A 20,004-nucleotide genomic window follows, 5' to 3' on the forward strand; every position below is an offset into this window, starting at 1 on the left:
AAGGGCCGGCCCTTTTTACATTCCTCGTATGAATTATTAGGTGACCAGACCTATGGGGTGGACACACCGCGGTATTTAATTTTCACTTCCCCTTAAAGCAGCACGATTTTTTCCCTAATCGTATCCCTGACGATGAAAGTGCGGTTTACACTTTGTCACTGACCCTTCGTTTTTTGTTTCATCGATATATTTACTTACGTACGAGCAGCAGAAAAGAAAGTTTTTTAACTCTCTTAACATTTCAAGAAACGTTCTTACTGGGGAAACAGAAACTTTCGAAAATAATATAAATTAATTATTCTCACGTATGAAGGATCAGATCGATTTGGTAGGTGTATCGTACAGAAAAAAAAAAACGCTTCGGTGAAATTTTCTGAACGGTAAAGCAGGTAGATTGGTAGGCGATGCCAATTAAGAGAGACGGCAACTGTGAGCAGCGAAGTAGAACTAAGGGCTGGCGGGTGTCGATGATGTATGTGGTGGAAAATACTAGGGGCAATCTGTCACGCCATCGACGTTTCGTAGGCACCTCACACATACAGACACTTTCTCTTTCTTTCTTACACTTCGACTTCCCTTCTTTCTGCATCTCTCCAAATGAAAGAATATTTTTATACAAAAATGGAAATGTTAAGTCTGCCAATCACGCTTGTAAGATGCAATTACTAAGCTCGTCTCTCCTTGTATCTTTCGGCGTAGATTGCCCAAAAATCACACTTTATCTTCAAACTACATGCATCGAACCATCTCACTAAAATTAATTGAGATAATTTTTAGATGAATGCAGTCGAGTTGTAAAAAATGAATATATTTTAAGAATACACTGCTAACGTAAGTACAGGAATGCCAATATAGTATATTTTAAAAATGTGAATAGCTGTACTTTAAAGTTTTATGTAGATGTTTACGTCTCAGATTGAGAAAACTGAATGCTCTCGACTAACTATAAAAACGCTCGAAGAAAATTAGCAGAGAAAAGAAAAAAGAAAGATATATAGGAGGAGTCCAAATACAAAAAGGACAAGGAACGAGAATGAGTGACCTTTGATTGTCCGCGTTGTTAATTCGCAGGTTGTTTAAACAATCTCGCGTGTAATCTTCAGTACTAGTGCGATTAAAAAATAGATATTTCAAATTTAAGACAATCGTTATAAATCATTTGGCTTAAATACTCTTGAGTTTATTGTTCGGTCTAAAATATTCTGGAACACTAAGCATTCACGAAGATATCTAAACATTAATAACCATTAGGTATGGAGCCTTAGCCGCGTTCTATATAACAAGCATCAAAGAAAATCTTAAATATTTGTTTGATCTTTAAAAAGATCTTCTTTGGACTTATAAGGATCTACCATGTACGCCTCAACAGGAAAGAATATCATTGATTTATTAAGAAGCACCCATCGCAGACCGCTTGAAAATTAGTTGCCCTCGGCTTTTTGCGACACAATTCATTTGATCCTATAGTCAGTCACTCGACGACGACAGGCTAGTTTGACAATAAACCGAGTCTGCTCTCTTTGCTACTCGCAAAAGGCACGAGAAGACCCTCTAGACTCATCCTCCTTCGATATCCACAAGTCGACGGTAGGCACTCTTTCACTTCTTCCACCTCTAGTCGTTCTCATCCCTTCGTTTTCTTCCTTTTTCTCCCTCAAACGCGCCCTTTCTGAGTACACGGCTGATTAAACGCGCAACTACGTAACGTAATGCAAATATACTGGCCTCTAACCTCTCCCTCTCTTTCTTTCTCCCATCTATACCAGTCCTCTCCTCTAGCTGCTCCAAACCTTCCGTGGAAAGAGGACGACGTAGGCCATCCGCTCTCGATTCCACCTTTCGACTCTCTTTGAATTCCACTCCCCGGTCACTTGACGGAAATATTTATCGAGGGTCTGTTCCGAGACCCCTCGTTGCCCTCCTTCAAGCTAGACAGGTCGACGACAGGACGAGGCCGAGTTTCTCGTAGTTCGTCCTGGTACCTTCCCCGACACGCCTTTCTATCGACATATATGTATAGGTATATACGTATAGCACACGTACACCCGTCCTTCTTCCATCTATTTTGCTCTCCCTCCTCTCTCGTTCGCGAGTTCTTTGATCCATTTCACAAAGTTTGTTCAGCTCGGATTATTTGCTCTCTTAATTACATTTCGATCCTACTTCTCTTTCTCTCTCTTTTCCTTTTTCTCTTTTTCTATAGATTCTCTCACCGGTCACAGCAGTATCATCAATTCTCCCACCTAACGATGATCAGACCCAAGGATTTGCATTATTGAAGAGAATCTGTGAATTCTAGGGAAATGATACCTCGATAAATCGATCAGTCAAGAGTAATAGATCAGTTGACTGAAAGACGACCGTAAGAATTAAAATTTTATTCGGAGATAAGGAGGTTTACATTCGTGACATATCGAAATTTATACTCTCAATCGAAGGCTCTACCCTCCAATGAGGCACCTTTAATTAAAGAAAAATGTAATATAAACGAAAAACTAGACGAGGTTACGACGACGCCCCGCAGCTCTCGAGCCACAGGGGTTTGGTCGTATCCAAGACCGCAAAGGGTGGAACAAAGGAAGTTATCGTCGCGGAATTTTTATGTCGTCGAGAAAAAGAAATGTAAATCAGAACCCCTTGGTCTACGAGCTTCAAGGAAACGAGAAGGGAGGGATTTAAAAATTTCGTTGAATCGTGGAAAGTCTCGAGCTAAGATGGAAATACTGAGATCTCTGCAGAATTTGTTCATACTTGATCTACCAATGTTAGAAACGAAGAATTATTCCCAATCGGATTATAATTAATATCATATTTTCTTAACGATTTTCACGATTACCACGAAAATTTATATTGGAAGCTTTTCAAACAGTAGAATCAAACCGTAATAGCGTAATGTTTCGTAACTTTATACATTTCTGATAATCTCTCGGAGAGTTCCCGGATGGTTATTCGTGGTAGTCGGGAGGATTTATGAAATGGCAATAAAATTTATATGACTCGGTGGCTCGTTAGGGGCGAGGCTCGTTCGTTCAGATTGATGCCGGCGTGAGTTTGGTCCGCTTCCCCGAGGCTATGTTTGTTTCTCTCTACTATCGCCGTAGAGGATTTCACTGTCATTATTAATCCCTTAAAAATCGTAGATTGTACGACAAGAAAAATAGTTTTCTTTTCTATCGGTTTTATCGATATCGATAATATCGACTTTAAACGACTTATAGAATTTTTAAAACTCAATGTAACTCTATTTCTATTCCGTGTGTATGTGTTCGATATAATTTTCTCCGTAAATATTACAATTGTCCAAAAATATAAATTTATCGTACGAATTATTTTCTTTTCTTTTCCTCTTTCTCTCGCGAACGCTCGAAGTAAAAAGAGAAAAAAAGGAGTGTTTTCGATAACTCACTTATATCATAAATCACGCGTGTGCTCTCTCAAGTATGATGCCTGGAGGACATGTCTGCCGTACCTGTTGCTCGAATCCCCATCGACAACAGTGAGAATCGCGAAAAGAATTCAAACGACGATAAAGCACAGCCTGACCCTTTTTTTTATTCCATTCCCGAAATGGAAATTATCGCGTGACCGTAAAGAACCTTTCCGAGCACGTAGATGGCAAAACCAAATACTAACGACCTAAATTTTGTTTCAGGTGGACGATCGTGTAAGATCGCCAAATACGTTACGATGTGTGACAGCTACAACGTCGCTCTCTATTTCGCCATTGAGTCCTGAAGAACCTGTTACGCTGTAAGTATCTCGTAAAATTATTCTAATGAATAAGATATAAGTCTACGTCTATCGTCGGAAGATTCGAAAGATATCTTAATCGTTTCAATTCTGCTCAGTACTGATAAGTTACGAAACCGCAGCTGAAAATATGTAACGAGAACGAGCGACAGAGAAAGATAAAGAAAGAAGTCACCGGACTTTGGGAGTTTCGTGTAACAGTCCAAAAAGCCACTCAGACAAATTAGTCGCTAGAATTCTGAGGGTATTTCCTTGTATTTATATACGCCACACCGTACCATACCACATTCGTCGGTATCTCTTCGTTCTTACGCGAGAAGCCACGAGAAGTGAGAACGGTGGAGGTTGAGAAGGAGAAACTGAAGGTGGTTGGTACGCCGGGCAAAGGGGCGATATTTATGCCAGTTTTTTATTGCGCTTTAGCAGGAGAGAGCAGAATGGAAACAATATGTCACCGTAGCAGAGGTCGAGGAAGAGAAGCTTGGTGGGGAAGGGAAAACGGGTGTAGGAAGTTCTTGTAGAGGTGGTTCGGTCGCTGCTACTGGTGCCGCACACCTAACGTTAATGCTAACGCCTCGCTCGTTTCTCTACCCTTCGCAGTCGGCGTCATGATTTTAAACGAACGACTACCTACCCTACACTGCTTTGGGTATGGATGAAGATGGAAGTGAAAAGGAGAGTAAAGATCGCAAGTTTTGCAGAAACCTTTGCTCGAGTTTCAAAGATACTTTTCATTATGATATTTTATACACGATTCATATCTCGATATAAATATATAGTTTTATCATAAGTATCAAGCAATTGAGAAAAATAGAGATAAGAAATTTATAGGTACGTAGTTGCTTAAAAAGAAGACGACTCGTTATTTGAGTCTCGAGAGTCATCGGATAAGTGCATATCGATTTCCTTCGATTTAAGATGGTCGAACGATGGTAAAATCGAAGCAAAAGGAGAAAAAAGAAAGTTGTGAGGGTGGGAAGGGGTGAGAGTAAGCGGTAAAAGGGCAAAGGCTATAAGTAACGGACCGTCTGGTGGAAAGCGCTCAAGGGCGAACAGTGATTTAGAGAAATTAAAACTTTAATTCATGTTCGGGTTCGCAGGGAATCAGGGGAGGGTGTCTCCACTTTTTAACCTAGCAGCAATCCCTGCTCGCGTCGAACTCTTCTGTGCACTCTTCTACTCCCTCCTCTCTTCTCTTGATCAAGCAACGACTATTCCACAAATAAATACATGAAAACAGCAACCTTTCCTTCTTTTCAATCCATTCCCGGTGACCATACACATAAGTTCTTAGAGATATTTTTATACTTTTGAAAACTTTCGCTTGAACATAGTTCAAGATTGTATCATAGGGCGTACTGAAATAAATATCAAAGTTTAATAAGACTAAAGATATTTAATAAAACGCAATCGAATACTTTGGTGGAAAACAAAAGACTGACTTACAATTAAACTTAGCTTGAAACGATAGTGCCTAAGACTACGCGGTAGTTCAATCATACATACTTGCCTATTCTAACGAGACGTGTCAAGAAAAGTAAACAAAATAGTAGCGTGATAAGCGCGTGATAGATGCATGAGATTTCTAGCTATTTATTAACAATGATCAAGTGTTCAATTCAAGAGCGTATATATATATAGCGTTAAGACTTGCTTCGATTTTTCGCCCGAAAACTGTTATAGTCTCTGAAGGTTGTGACTACTTACGTTCCTGATCCGATTATATTCTCATCACGTGCATTTGTTTACGTTTGCTGACTCGTCTCGTTGAACTGACTATAGTAACCTTATATCCTATCTTAGCTTAGGACTATACGAGCGATTTGTACGCCGCGTGTTGCACGTCACGTTTTCTCCGCCGAAGTAGGATCTTGACTGGATGAACGTTTTACGGGCATTTTACACGCTATACATTATATCGCATTGGCAGCGTATTTTGTTTTCCGCGTGCGACATGCGACAGGCAGTGTTTCGCCAGTATGTCGGAGCGTGTTCCACGCCTGTGTAGTCAGTTGCATTAAAACACAGTTTCTACTTCGACGGAGAAAACGCAACGTGCAACACGCGGCATATAAAACGCTTGTGTAGTACTAACTTTACTTACCTCAGTGCAAGCTGAGTCACGTAATTCGTCATGAATTAGTATCTCAGTGAGTAGTTACTATATCAAGAAAATTCAAATATCTCATCCTCAACGTTTAGAAAATTGTTTGTTCAAACAAAGAAATTGTATTTTTAATTAATATCTACAACTATGGTTGTGCAATTCACTCATGAGCTATACTATGATAAAAAATTAATAATCGTACAAATAGTTGGATTTTTGTATACGGCAAAAGAATTCTTCGAATTGTACGAAATAATTATTTTATATGTCATATAGATATGCCGTATATACACAAGTGATATACAAAAATAAGATACCTCGTTCTCCTATGAGACATCGTCATATATCTTGAAAAAGTCCGTAGTATATGGTTATGGCGATTTCATTGTCGAAAATGCGTAGAGTAGCAAAAAGGGGAGTGTCACAAATTCAGAGACCAAGATACCGTGCCTCGAAAGAACATGTTGGAACATCAGCATAATGGTCTTCCCTGTTTCCTATCAAGCTTTATATATCGTTCTTTCAACGCAAAAGGAAGTTCAAAGAAAAAGAAAAACTGTCTTGATTGAATTTTCATTAAGAAACGCACAGTAATTTTTGTCTCGTAGAACAATCGAAGTTTATGACAAGGAAATAGTGAAATATCCTGATCATAAGAAGCTTTACTTAAGACGGCGAGAACTTTTCCAGTAAATTCTAAAACGGAAAGGGTCCGAATAATAGAGAATCAGCAAAATCGACTAGTAGATATTTAATAGTATATCTATCGATGGCACAATCTTTTTTTTCTTGGATAATCGTAACTATATACTATACCAAACACAATTATTACCTTTTTGATTTAAGGATCACATGCATTTTAAAGCATCGTACTTTATCAGTAGATATTTATATCGTTCACTATTTGTAGAAAAGGTAGATAAAAATTCAATATCCTTCGATAAAGCTATTGAGTTTCAGCTATCGTCATCTCGAACTCGTCTCTATTATCGTAAGAATCTTTATATGTGTATATATATATATATATATATATATATATATATATATCTGTGTGTATGAATCGATAATAATAAAAGACATTCGCGTGGGTATGTTCGAATAAGATTTTAATCGTTCTCCATACATCGAACTTATTGGTCAAACTTAATATGCATCGTCATGCAACGAGAGTCACTCGAGTAGAGCACGTGCTGTAAATTTGAATTTCGGAAGGTATCCCTAGGACTTTCATGAGCCAGCATACGGAATATAGAATATGAGGAAAGGACGCGCCCTTTATCTTCTTCTCCCTTCGTTGTCCGCCGTTTCCATTGCAGTCCCTCCTTCTCCGAAAGTCTATCTCTGTTTTCCTTATACGCGTTCGCTTTTAGGGGTGGCCTCCATCCCCCGATAAATTCCCATCACCGAGTTCCAGGTACGCCTTCCTCTAGTAAATCATACCATAAGTGAATCCGAATTGAATACAATGAGTAAATATGACTCTTGAATAATGAAAGCTAACGTAGGCGGATAAGACGAGAAAAACGGTAAAAATCATTCTTTCCTTTTTATTAACGCTTTAGTCAACTGATCGATATCTCATAGGAAAAAGAAGAAAAACATCTCGTGTACCATATATGTATATTTATTAAAGCTTCTAATAATAAACTTTTCTTTCTTGATAGGGCATAGCTGTCGCTCTATCTTGGTCACGTCGAGTTCGCAAGAAGAAAAGCGGTGGTTAAGTACCGATTATTATTTACAGCTCGCTCAAGAATAGTTTTTCCAATGAACTCTTCCACGTCCTTCCTTCCAGTCTATTAACGTCCCTTTTCTCAAACCGTGAAGATCTCGTACGACACAGAGGCGATCATTGACGTCGCATTGCCTTCGAGCGATATATGTAGATGTCTTCGATAGAAAGAGAAAAACAGGCAAAGAGAGAGAGAGAGAGAGAGAGAGAGAGAGAGAGAGAGAGAGAGAGAGAAAGAAGCGTGTTGAAGTATTAGAGTGTAGATTCAAGCGAAGAAGTGAAGCCGGGTGGAAATGCATAAATACATGAACTATGTTGGAGTTCGGCGGTATGTGCAAAGGAGGGATGGAAAGACGAGCTTGGCCCGCATATGCTCGTGTGAGTAAATCGTGCCTCCTAGAGCCATAATAATGCGCGAATAGCGGCTCTTTCCTACTGAAAATACGGCCTTTCGAAACGTCGTGTTTCCCCCTGGAAAAAGACCTCGATTTTGGCTTCCGCGTTGAGTACGAGACAGCATCGGCGAAGATGAGAAACGACGAATTTATTCGTCTCACTTTTCGTATCGTTTCGTATATATATGTATGTATATATATACATATATATATATATATATATATATATATATATATGTAGGATATATCTACTGCAATATAGTAGTCTATAATACGAGAGGTGATATTTCTAGATTTACGTCAGGATTTTTGAAGATACGTTTTAACCGTTAATAACTCGATCGATTAAAATCTCATATTTACAAAACTTAATTCTAACGTCGAGAACATGGCATTCTTTCTTTACATTCTATGTTGAGTCACGTACTGCAACAATTTTTAACTCCTGTGTAATTAACTATATCAATATGTGAAATATCTTTTAAGAAACACGCTAACCGCAGTAGTCTTATCGGATATACTCCTAGTATATCAACTTTGTCATAATCTCTCATGTGCGTAGCTTTATCGTCCTCCCCTCTTGTTGTTCTTAATACTTTTCGAATACTTTTCAAAATAGAACAAATTCTTTGTCTCCTATGAAGAATACAGTAGTCAAGAATATAAAGCAAAGAGATGACTTGGCGAGTATTAGGAAGATGAGATTCGCATTCCCACGTTAGTGTCACGCGAGTAATTACACGCCATCAAAAGAGAAGGAAGGGAGGGAAAGGAGTGATACTTTACCCTCTCTCCAGTGAAAAGGGTTGTCGTCGCTTCCGTCGTTGTTTTGGTACTCCTCTGACGGTGTTACTGGCGCGATGCCTCCAAAGCCGTTGCGCGATTTGCAGCCAGGAGGAGAAAGCAAGCAGAGCTAATAAAAGCCCACAATTACCTCCGGTTGGAGCCATTTGTCTTGACAGGCGTCTCATGCCCGGTATAATTCACCCTAGCAACAATACATTGTTGCTTAATGAGGCGTAAAACATTCTGGGATATCTGGCTAGCTCGGTGCGATACTTGACTCTTGTTTCTCTTTTTTTCTGTTTTCTTTTCCCCTGTTATCTCTTTCTGTACGAAGCCGTTCTACCGAATAAATTTTGTCTCGTTCTACCGATGAAATTTGTTAGTATAATATACATGCAGCTAATAGTAAGCATATCTGTTTCTAGATATCAATTCAAAAAGTAAAAAATACGAGGAAAAATGTCAGGTCGTATAGTCAGTCAACATCTCGTAATCGTTGATACGTATTGTCATTGTTGTACGTATTCCTATACCTACGTTCATCCTGTATTGTCTTTCTTGAGACAGTATGGAAGAAACGTACTCCGTAAATTCAATTTAACAAGGGCTTGTACAGCTTTCTTTCTCGATCTTCCCGTCAAATCCGTCCTTTCTTTGTGTTTATTTCTTCGGGTCGGCAGTGATTTGTTGAGATAAGGTCACATTGACAGGCAACGCACGTGTATCGCGTGTCGAAGGACACGCTCTTACTTTCTTTTAAGAATAAGGGCTCTAAGAAGGGTGCGAGGGCTTATGATATATTTGTAATCATGTTACCCGTTACGTGCCCTTCCGTTACAACTGCTTCTGGTAACAAACTGCTACGGACCTTTTTCGCTTTATAGCTGTACGCACGCACGTATAACACCTTGTAGAATGAAGTCTTTTGATAGGAAACAATTCGATCTTCGTAACACATCGCTCTGATCTACAAAGAAGCAACAGAATTTTTAATTGATAAAATTTGAAATATTATCGAATAGCGTAAGATTACACTCGATAATTTTTTGTTTTTTGTCGAAGATGATTGAATAACTCGAGTCTGAGTAAACGCAAGAGTACGTATCCACACTTTGATACTTGTCACTACAACACTATTGATCCGATAGCTCGCTCCGTTGCCGGTTGGTTCGAGCATAGTCCCTTCTTAACATCCCCTTCGCCACTTTGTCCCTTTCTGTACATAGTCGCTTTTGCTACCTCCCCCGTGCAACCCTTTAGGGTCGCATTTCCTCCAGATATCATTGCTGGGCCTTCAGAGACATAAGATCTTTTTCAATTTCTACGCAGAGCTAATCGAAATGTTAACAGTTTTAATTTTACTGATAGCACGATCAAAAACATCGTTACTTGCATTGTCCGAACACGACGAAACAGGAAGGATAGTATATAGAATCAAAATCATTGGAAGGAGAAAAGACTCGTTCGCGTATTTTGCAAAGACGACGATGGTGGCGAAACTGCGAAAATTTGCGTCCGCCTACCCCATCCGCACTATAAATCAGTTGAAATTTGTTATGCGCGGCACGCAGATGGTTTTGTTATATGAAAATATGTGCCGCGTAGGGATGGTATAAGTATCCCTCGGTAAAACACATCCCTTATACCTCATACCCTCGACGTGCCCGCCTCATCCCGTTCCTTACCCCAGACAGCCCCGAGGCGTCATACTGTTCTGCGCTCTCTTTAATTACGCCCCAAAACCAGGACGCGTGACGTATTGCCGTGTGGCGAAAGGGACCAAAAACGACCTTTGGCTTAGACGATTTGACCCATCGATTTCTAGCACGCTCGTTAACCAGAATCGTAGAAATGTGTCAATCATAGCGAATAAAACAGAAAACGTGATGTATAATCTCGTATGAACGATAAGACGTAGATATTTTTTGGTTGAAAAAATCGATGCCTTGTTCTATCGTTGGAGAATAGAAAAATAGCAAAATATGTGAGACACATCATGGAAGAAAGTTTCTTTTCGGCGAGTAAGGTCCAGTAATGGAACTTCCACTTAAAGCGATGGCCCGAGCAGCGTTAAATATTTGATAAGAATTCGATTGGTTTAAGACGTCTGCTCGTGGAGCGAGGGTAAAGCTCTTCTCTTAGAGAGAGCAAAGAGAAAATATAAAGCAAGGGCACGAGATGGACGCATGGACGAACGGTTAGCGAAGAGAAGGGAATACTATTCCCCGGAGCCGAACGACCAAGCGATGTCCAACCGGGCAGCTGTTTCAGTCACAGCATTTCTTTCTTTCTTTCTTTTTTTTTCTCTTTCTCTAATGCCACGACACGAAGTCCGCTTTAAAATCTTCTTCCCTCGATTCCTCCTTTGGAAGCTATAAGAGGGAGGAAGTACTGAGAGTATCGCGGCTCCCCCTTTGGAAATAAAGCCAATTTCGGTGTCGTTAGTCTGCAAAACGAAGAATCACGACTATGAGAATACCACCCTCGACCGATAGACCGATTGAGAACTGTCCTAGAGTCGTTAAACGAGATTCCTTTGTGAATTCTGCCTTGGACTACCTCGTATCTCAATATACTTTGGACAATGCAATATCGTTCACTAAAGTAAACGACAATGACTTCTAATTAAAACAACACAATGAGTATTGAGAAACAAGTCTATGGGAGTTGTTAACGTATTGTGCATTTTCCTCGTGCAAAGTAATATAGCGTTACGTTTTTATAATCCGCATCATGTATATGTAAAACGCGCGCGTGTATATATATATATATATATATATATATATATATATATATATATATGAAAACACCAAGACGCTTTTTGAAACATGGCGAGTAAGGGTGCGAAAAGTGGAAGTAGAGTCACAAAACTCGCGTGAATCCACGTGGTGCCAAGTGGGGTGCATTAGCCAAGTTCCCCATTATCCACGCGTGAGAGACCCTTAAATTATCCAGTACTCGCCTACCGGCGACCTTACCCACCCTCGAATGTTGGCGAGAAAAAGACGTACGAGCTATTCGTCCAAGAACGCGCTTAGTAGGCTCTAATGCTCTTGGAAAATTCAAGACCGATTCCGATTTTCCAAATCGCTATAAATTCGTTCGGATTTATAAAGATCTCTTTGATTTATAATCGAATTGTGAAACAAAACTAAACTGATGGCTTTTTATGATTTCAAGACAAATTTCGTTTATATGTATAGAGATTCGCTTTTGAATGTAACAAAACTGCTAAGAACGCATCCGCTATAGATCTGGTAGCGGTTTATTTAATTGGAATTGTCGAGGGTTCGAAGAAGGACGCTAGAATTAGGAAAGAGAAGGGCAAGAGGTTGTTCAGCAGGCGGTGAGGAAATCGGGGATGTTGAAGTTTAGGCTATCTCCCAAAGCACAGTTCCAAGGAGGCTCCTTTAGACTTCAGTGACGTGACGTCGTCTAATACTCTAATCCTTCCAATGGAGGCGCCATCGTCCGCTTTACTGCGTGTTCATCTTCCTAGATACCAACTCTCCCCACCGATCTCTTCCATGGGTAGCACTCGCTAATTAATTGACAAGTACGGATTTTGAGGCGACAAGACTTTCGTGTTCGTTAAGAGTCATGATGTTTCTCGTTACGTGTTTAAGATTCTGTGAATAGGTTTTACCGTAACAACACGATTAAAAAAAATAATTTCACAATTTTAATCTGCTATAGTAAATAAATGAAACCTTTTTTTTATCTTTTTGAAACGTATATTCGATTGGAAATCACAATGACGAGGAAAGCACTTTCTTCCAAGATCATCACGAAAGTATCCTTCGTCTTACACATCTATGGCTATCTACTCGAACCGTGCCAGGGTTGCTTTCTAATTATTCCCCGCAGGCCGTAAGGGATGGCACGTAATTGGAGGGTGGACGAGGACGCATCGATCCCCTGCTCGAAGGGATTCTCTTCCTCTCTACTACTCTTCTCGTTCGTTCTTTCTTCGACTCTCTATCATTCTAAGGAAAACTCTCGGACGGGTGAGCATCGGTCCGCAAAGAAGAAAAGTGATAATGTCTTAAGCCGTTGGTGCGATTTAACTTGCGATTTCGGGTATGGGTACAATTCACCGCGATCCTTCGTAGGAGTTCGTCGCTCTAAACTCCGGGCTCCGTGGTTTGAGGAAGGTTTAAGGTTTAAGAGAAGCTCTTTCGCTTCTCTGAATCCTCGGAAGCTCTGCTAAGCACTGATGCTGATCCCACTCTTCCTCGACCGTCTTCTAGAAGCAGCGTTTATCTAATTTCAGTCGTCAGTTCGTATTATCGCTGTAAACCTTACATAGACGCATATCTATATTCACTTGTATAGCGAGTCAATATAAGATTTGCTGAGCTGAATGAAACCTTGACTCATCTACAGACGATGCAATATATTCACTTATTTCGTACAATATCTAACTTCAAAAGTAATACGTAAGAATTGTTAAGTTTCCAAAATCTTATATCACGTATCGCATTTACTTCTTTTATCCAATATCACCGTATATGTAACGAAAAAGTGACTTCCACGATTAATTTAGTAATTATGTAATCATTCGATATAGATGTATATTGGCATTAAATATATATTTATCATTTTTATAACAGAGTTCTTCAACATTTACGACTTCCGATGGAAAGTAAGTAGGATACGTAAATAAAGCTACGTATAGAAAAACAGGTATAGTAGAATAGAAGTAAAAATCGAAGTGCAATATAATGGAAGAAAGAGAAGGAGAAAGGTGCGCAATGTATCTATCTTTATAGAAGGAGAAAATTGTGGTGTGCATCTAGGAGCTGTATCCCCTTCTCCTGTGTCCCAGGGGGTGGCGAGACGACGAAGAGGGTGTATAGAGGGGCCGGGAATTGCGCTCGAGAGAAGCTTAAAGGGGGTGGACAGTGCGCAGAACCCGCCCCCACTTTTCGCGACGAAGCAGAAGCTGCAAGCTATACGCGCAAGCCCTTATCCCTTCCCTTTGCTGTAGAGGATCGCCACCCCGTACTAACTTAAACATAGAACAGTAGCTCGTGAGCACCCCAACTGTAAGGGTTCTACGCGCTTTTACGCGGCGCAACCTCCGTCCATACGCAACCGCGATTCAGCGAGCGCGCGTGTTCAGCGCGAGCCTCGGCGCGTGCGTCTGATTTTCGACGAACTGTCCCGTAACTCGATTCTTCGATAAAAAGCGAAATAGACATAAGAAAAGAAAAATAAAAAAAAAAAATAAGAAAGGTGTCCTTATTTAGAGGGCCTATCTCTATCGATTAATCGATCGAAAGCGGGAATATACTTCAGCTGCACAGGAATGGGCCACAGCTCTTGGAACAGTGCCCTCGACGGATCACAGGTGAACTTTTTCGAAACATGATCGTTCAGATCTCGAGAGCACTATTACGTAGATAACACGTTGAGAAGACACGATTCGAAGATTACGAATCGTTCATATCCATTGCACTGATCCTGAATCAACGACAGCCGTGTTTATTAGATTGCGCCGACGATGAACAAGAAAGATGCACTCGTAGATCGAATTGAATACATCGATGCATCCGATGGGAAAATAGACTTGCTGATCCTCTGGAATTTTTGTGTTCCAGGGTGGAACTGACCAGCGTCCCAGGCGGGCAGAATGCGATGGCACATCTCAAAAAGCGGAAGCTGGAAGCAGAGTCGATCAGTTCGAATCTTAAACAACCGCAACAGCAACAGCAGCAGCAACAACAATTGCAGCAACAGCCATTACTGACAAACAAAAAGGGCTCTCAAGCTAGCGTTTCGAAAGAAATGGAGGTGACTGACGCGGCTGCTAAAAGAAGAAGAAAAAGTGTTCGTGATGATGAAATACGCAAGTCGGTCGATGCCGCTGATCCAAATAAAAATATATCTTTACCCCAGAAGAAACGAGCTTTCGCTTCGGGAAATTCGGGAAGTCCAGCTCGAAAATCTAGTAAGCATTGCGAGGAACCCGAAGATGATGAAACTCTTATAAGAGAAACGGAAGCAGCTTTAAAGAGTTTGTCTGGAAGTTGGCCTGGGCCCAGAGGGTCCTTGTATCAAAGAGGAAATTCAGAGGAAGACAGGTACGAGTCTAATTTCGAAAATCTTTTCGAAGAGAAAAAAGAAAATCCAAAATTATCGCCTTCGTCGTTGTCTACCTCGTCAACAACCAGCACGGATGCTGGATGTTCGTTAAAAGACGTGATAACGCTACGCGGTCAACACGATCGAAATGGTAGATCGCAACAACCGATGAAACAAGAATTTATGAAACAACAGCATCCCACGAAGGGCAAGAAAGAATTTGATAACTTGATTAAAATTGAAAACGAATGCGCGAATATTCAATGTCAGGTAAACAATACGTGTCAAAATGAATCCGGTAAGATCCGACCGGTGCCTGTACGATCTTTAGCCGGTAAAGACAGGAGCGAAAGAAATCTTGTGGGTACTCACGTCGATCCCCAAGGTCGTCAAGTGGATAATAAATATTCCAGATACGAACCACCAGACTTTAACGAATTAGTCGACGATTCGTCGAATGAACTAGAAATCGACATGTCAGATCCTACACCTGATAAAGATGATACCACGGGAGATAGAACGAACGATCGTGACAGAGACAGGATGTGTAAAAATGCACAGTCCCCTTCCATTATCGGAAGACAACAACAATCGCATCATCATCAACACTACGCGGGATATCAAAGGCAATACCATGAAAATAACATGAAGATCTCCCCTACAGCAACATCCTCTAGTCCTCCAGTACCAACGAATTCTCCATTCTCGGCAACTTCTGCATTCAGACCTCCTAACAACGATCATTCGAAAAATACTTGTCGTAGTACACCAACGGTACCGGTTGGTGCGACACCCATACCACCCATCGGTCCATATCCAGCTTCAGCTACCTTCGTGGGCTATCCAGCACCAGGCCCTGGTCCAACGATGCCCACTCCACAACCTGTCCCTCCCGGTTTATCACCGACGGAGGACAAACACTCGCCGACCGTTTCTTTGCTGCAGTTAAAGTCATCGAAGGAGGAGTCGCATCATGTGTCAGTACACGATCCTACAGCAAATACGGTACCGAGCAGTAAAAGTCCAACAGGGCTTCCTTCAGTGACAAGTCCAGATTCGTCGAAACAATATACAATTCTTCAACCCGCGGGAGTAGGCTCTAGAGCTGCCAGTGCTATTCAAGATATTACTAGAGAAGGAGTAGTCAGTGTCGCTGCAGTTAGCAATTGTAACACCGGAAGCAGCAGTACGAATAACAGTAGTAATAATAGCAACGGAACTAATTGTAATCGTAATGTTACCAACAAGAATACGAGTAACAACAATGTGAATAATAATAGTAACAATAGTGGAACTAATGGAAGTTCGAACAGTAACAACGTAAGCAGCATTTCGATCACTGCTGTTTCTACCAGCACCACCTCCAGTTCCACAACTACTGTTGATGGTTCATCTGGAAGTGGGACGGGACAACAAGAAAATATAATGAAAATGCCAGAAAGACCTAATACGTTCGACGCCAACAGACCAGGAATGTCCATGTCTCCGTCCAGTCTCAGTAGAGGTGAGAAATGAGAATTAGTTAGGAAATTAACATCTTACTCATGCTATAAATGATGTTTAAAAATAACGAAATGCTAATCGATAACATGTCTTGTTGTTGTTAATCTTGAAACTGTCCGTCATATTTAATTATAAACAAAAAAAAGTTTAAATATTAATGAAGAGAGCATAGTAAAAAAGTTCTTACTCGTACGTTATACATTGCAAGAAGGACACAAACGGCATTTTGGACTCTTCAGCTTATTCCGTTACTTCGTTACTCTTTCTCACTCTGTCTCTCAGTTCCCCACCCCCTTCCTCTTTTCTCTCTATGAAGTTAGGGGAGTTAGGGCAGCTCGGAAAATCAATAATTACGAAGCGAGGGGTGATGACTCAAATCGTTAAATCAAGGTCTCTCCTGTTGAAGATATTCTATGTGTCCTTTTCATGAGCTTATCGATATTCTGCAGTGGAAATGTTGAACTGCGTTGATTGATAGCGTTGCCCAACTTTTACTTTAATTATCAAATAGTAGTAGAAAATAGTCTGCTATCGTACCAACTAACCAAATATCTAATACAATATATAATGATTATAAAATGATAGTCTTTTATAAGAAGAAATCATATTTTAGAAACCGCGAATTTTATCTACTAGTGATCTGGTAATTTATCTAAAAATTCATTTTAATTGATAAAGAATCGTAAATGTATGTAGGTAATATCCTGAATGATCGGTACTAATGAAAAAATGAGGATAGGCACGAAGATAGAAAGAAACAGATAAAATTTATCGTATAGGTGACAAGAAGCGTAGTGGAACGTGACAGGTAGAGACTCGAGTGCATTCCAGGGTCTTAGGGCAGCCCTGACACGGTGTGTCTAGTCGGGGGAAATTTGGGGTTGATACCACGTCATACGTATAAGCCGCAGCTGTCAGCGGCTGGAAACGTGACTAGCATCGCAGCCGCTCCAAGCCGCCTTATTACCACGCTACGCCCCGCTGTCGTCTGTTATTATCCCCTTAACATTTTCTCCACCCGAAATTGTGAAAATGAAACGTTTTAAGAAATTCTATCTTTCCCTGTCTCGAAATCGTTTTCTATAAAAATCATCATTTAGTGTAAATACGAGCAATCAAAATGGTAGATACTTATATCGTTATAATATATAACGATTTTTCATGCAAAATTAAGTTTCAGATTCAAATGCAAAGTTTTAAATGCATTCAACACGTAAACGAATTAATTTTATCGAAATCATATAATTCTTCATTATAGCTTGTTCACAATCGCAGCAATTGAATTCTGATCATTTTGATTCAGCAGCCGTATTGCGTGTTGCCTTTTTTCGACACTTTTACGGGTCTACACGCACGCGCGCAAATGCGTGTTGACACGCCATAAAACCACTATCGGGAAATCCGTCGGCCGCAAAAACCACCCTTTTCGCATTGAGACCACCGCGGCAAGCTCGATCTAGCTAATAAAAAAATAAACTGCCCTGTAACTCAATTTTACGCTGCCTTTGCGACCGTACGCATAAAAAGGGCGTTTACTCGCGCGTGAGGGCTCCCTTTCCCTTTAAGGGCAAACGTCACCGTGTGTAAATACTCGTCTCGTGATCATTCTTCACTATTTCCTTATTTTTTCCTTTTTTTCTATAAATCTATTTCTTTTCCTTCTTCAATAAAAATTCATTGAATGAAGTATCGTTGTTATATACACCATTTAATGATATACTTACTTGGAAATATGAGAAGGTAAAACCGTTACATCAAAGTAAAGAAAGGAAAAATGGAAAAAAAATAAATAGTAAATAAGAGAAAGAGAAAGAGGGAGAAAAAGAGAGGAAGAAAGAGAGAGAGAGAGAGAGAGAGAGAGAGAGAGAGAGAACGAATGGCACGCGTCAAGTTTGCATCAAGTCAAATGAATAAAACAATTCTGGTGTTTATGTACACCTTTGGCCCTCCCGCGGTGACCCTCACGTGAAATGGCTACAAAATAACACAATTACACACTCGGCCTCAGCCTCACCCTCAGCGGCTACCGCTCATCCTCATTCTCACCCCTTGATTCCACTCGTTTCCTCTGTCCCTCTACCTACCCTGACTTAGGATCCTGCAGAAAAAAAAGAGACGATACGAGGGACCAAAAAGAGAAAGAATCGTGGTACGACTGACTCGTTACAAGTCTATTCAGACATCCGTAAAGAACAGTGCGTGCCTCTATTCATTTTGTTGACCGGAACCATTATCTTCCCCTTCGTTTTTTCTCCTTTCTTGAGCTTAGCCACCGACGACAAGTCGGTTTTAAAACCTTACAGTTAATTTATTAATCCTACCAGTGGCTAACCGCATATCCTCACTTATCTCGTTACCGTTTTTCAAACGGATCCTAATTAAAAAGACATGAGCTCTAGAAGCTTTTCGCTCTAAATAGAAATATTAAATGATTTTGGTATACTTTTACGTGCAATTTAATTATAATTAATTAATCTGATTATAATTAATTAGTTCTTCTGATAATTTACAATTAATGTTTGTTGAAATAGTAGCAATGGGTACTGATTTCTTATAAATCCAATTTCAAATAAAACTTTGGCCGTCTCTATTCCAACAATTTTAAAAACACCGATCACGTTTAACGGATACGGTAGTACTCTTTATCGTTAATTCCGACATAAGTTGGAACTCTGCAAATAAAGTATGCTGCTAATGACGTCACGTGTCGTAATCCAATTTACGAAGTGGTCCGACTTCAGTCGCCTTAAGGAGAACGCGGACATCTAAGCGGGGTTCGTCTCTATCTCACTCTCTAGAACGCGAAATGACGACCTGATGAAGTTTTCTGCCGTCATGGCAGCCGATTCAGGATCGGCCGTAGTTGGCTAGAGGGATCAGAGCTAGAGGGGGATTAGTACACGACAAAGTTTATAAAAGTGCGCTTACTCCAGGGGAAAGCTTCGACACCCCAACCTAAACTTGGATTCATCCTTAAGGTTCTCTCGGAATCCGTCTTCGACCCCTGTGATACACATGACAAACTTACCTATGTACAAACACACGCACATATATACCGTAGGTGTTAAATTTTTTGTACGAATCGTTTGTTTATTTTAACGAAATAAATATAAAATTACAACAGCGGGCATCTAAATCTAATCGATATAAACAACGTCAATAATAATTTATGATAAAATTTGTTCATTATATGCAACTTAATTATGAAGAACTCATAACGTAGACTGACTATTTTCTCGACTTGGTCTAAGAATAGAAAATAGGAGCCATTCGTCTCATCCCAATAGATTGATACTTCTCGACTACCCGCATTTATTGGCAACCTGTAATTGTCTGGTCACGCGAGGTCACTCAGAGAACACGAACGTGATCGTCATGGTGTATACCATACCTACTATTAAGGTGCAGTTAGTACACGACAGATGCTGATGTCGGTTGTTTGGCTATGGTCTTCTCGTCTGGCATCGGCCGTAGTTTCACGAAGTATTAGAAGGGAATAGTTATAAATAAAAAAACCCGAAGAAACATTTTTAGAAGTTCGCAATTATAAACTATATTAGATATTATTTAAAATAAAAGTAATGGTAGTAACATTTTAGATATTTGTATTTATTATCACATCTTCGATTTTCAATATTTGCAGA

At 40.2% G+C, this 20,004-nt stretch overlaps 1 protein-coding gene across 2 annotated transcripts in view; it reads left to right on the forward strand.

The window, feature by feature from the left end:
* The window catches only part of LOC122632069 (myelin transcription factor 1-like), a 234,912-nt gene that overhangs the window by 197,256 nt on the left and 17,652 nt on the right, over positions 1-20,004 (forward strand). The window contains exons 8-9 of one of the 2 annotated variants that reach the window (XM_043818511.1): positions 3,653-3,750; positions 14,374-16,361. In XM_043818511.1, the coding sequence (XP_043674446.1) occupies positions 3,653-3,750; positions 14,374-16,361 (2,086 nt within the window). Of the gene's footprint in view, positions 1-3,652; positions 3,751-13,805; positions 14,124-14,373; positions 16,362-20,004 lie in introns of those variants that run through there. The other variant, XM_043818521.1, reaches the window with a different exon arrangement.

The sequence above is a fragment of the Vespula pensylvanica genome, chromosome 1, assembly GCF_014466175.1.
Source record: "Vespula pensylvanica isolate Volc-1 chromosome 1, ASM1446617v1, whole genome shotgun sequence".
NCBI lineage: Eukaryota > Metazoa > Arthropoda > Insecta > Hymenoptera > Vespidae > Vespula > Vespula pensylvanica.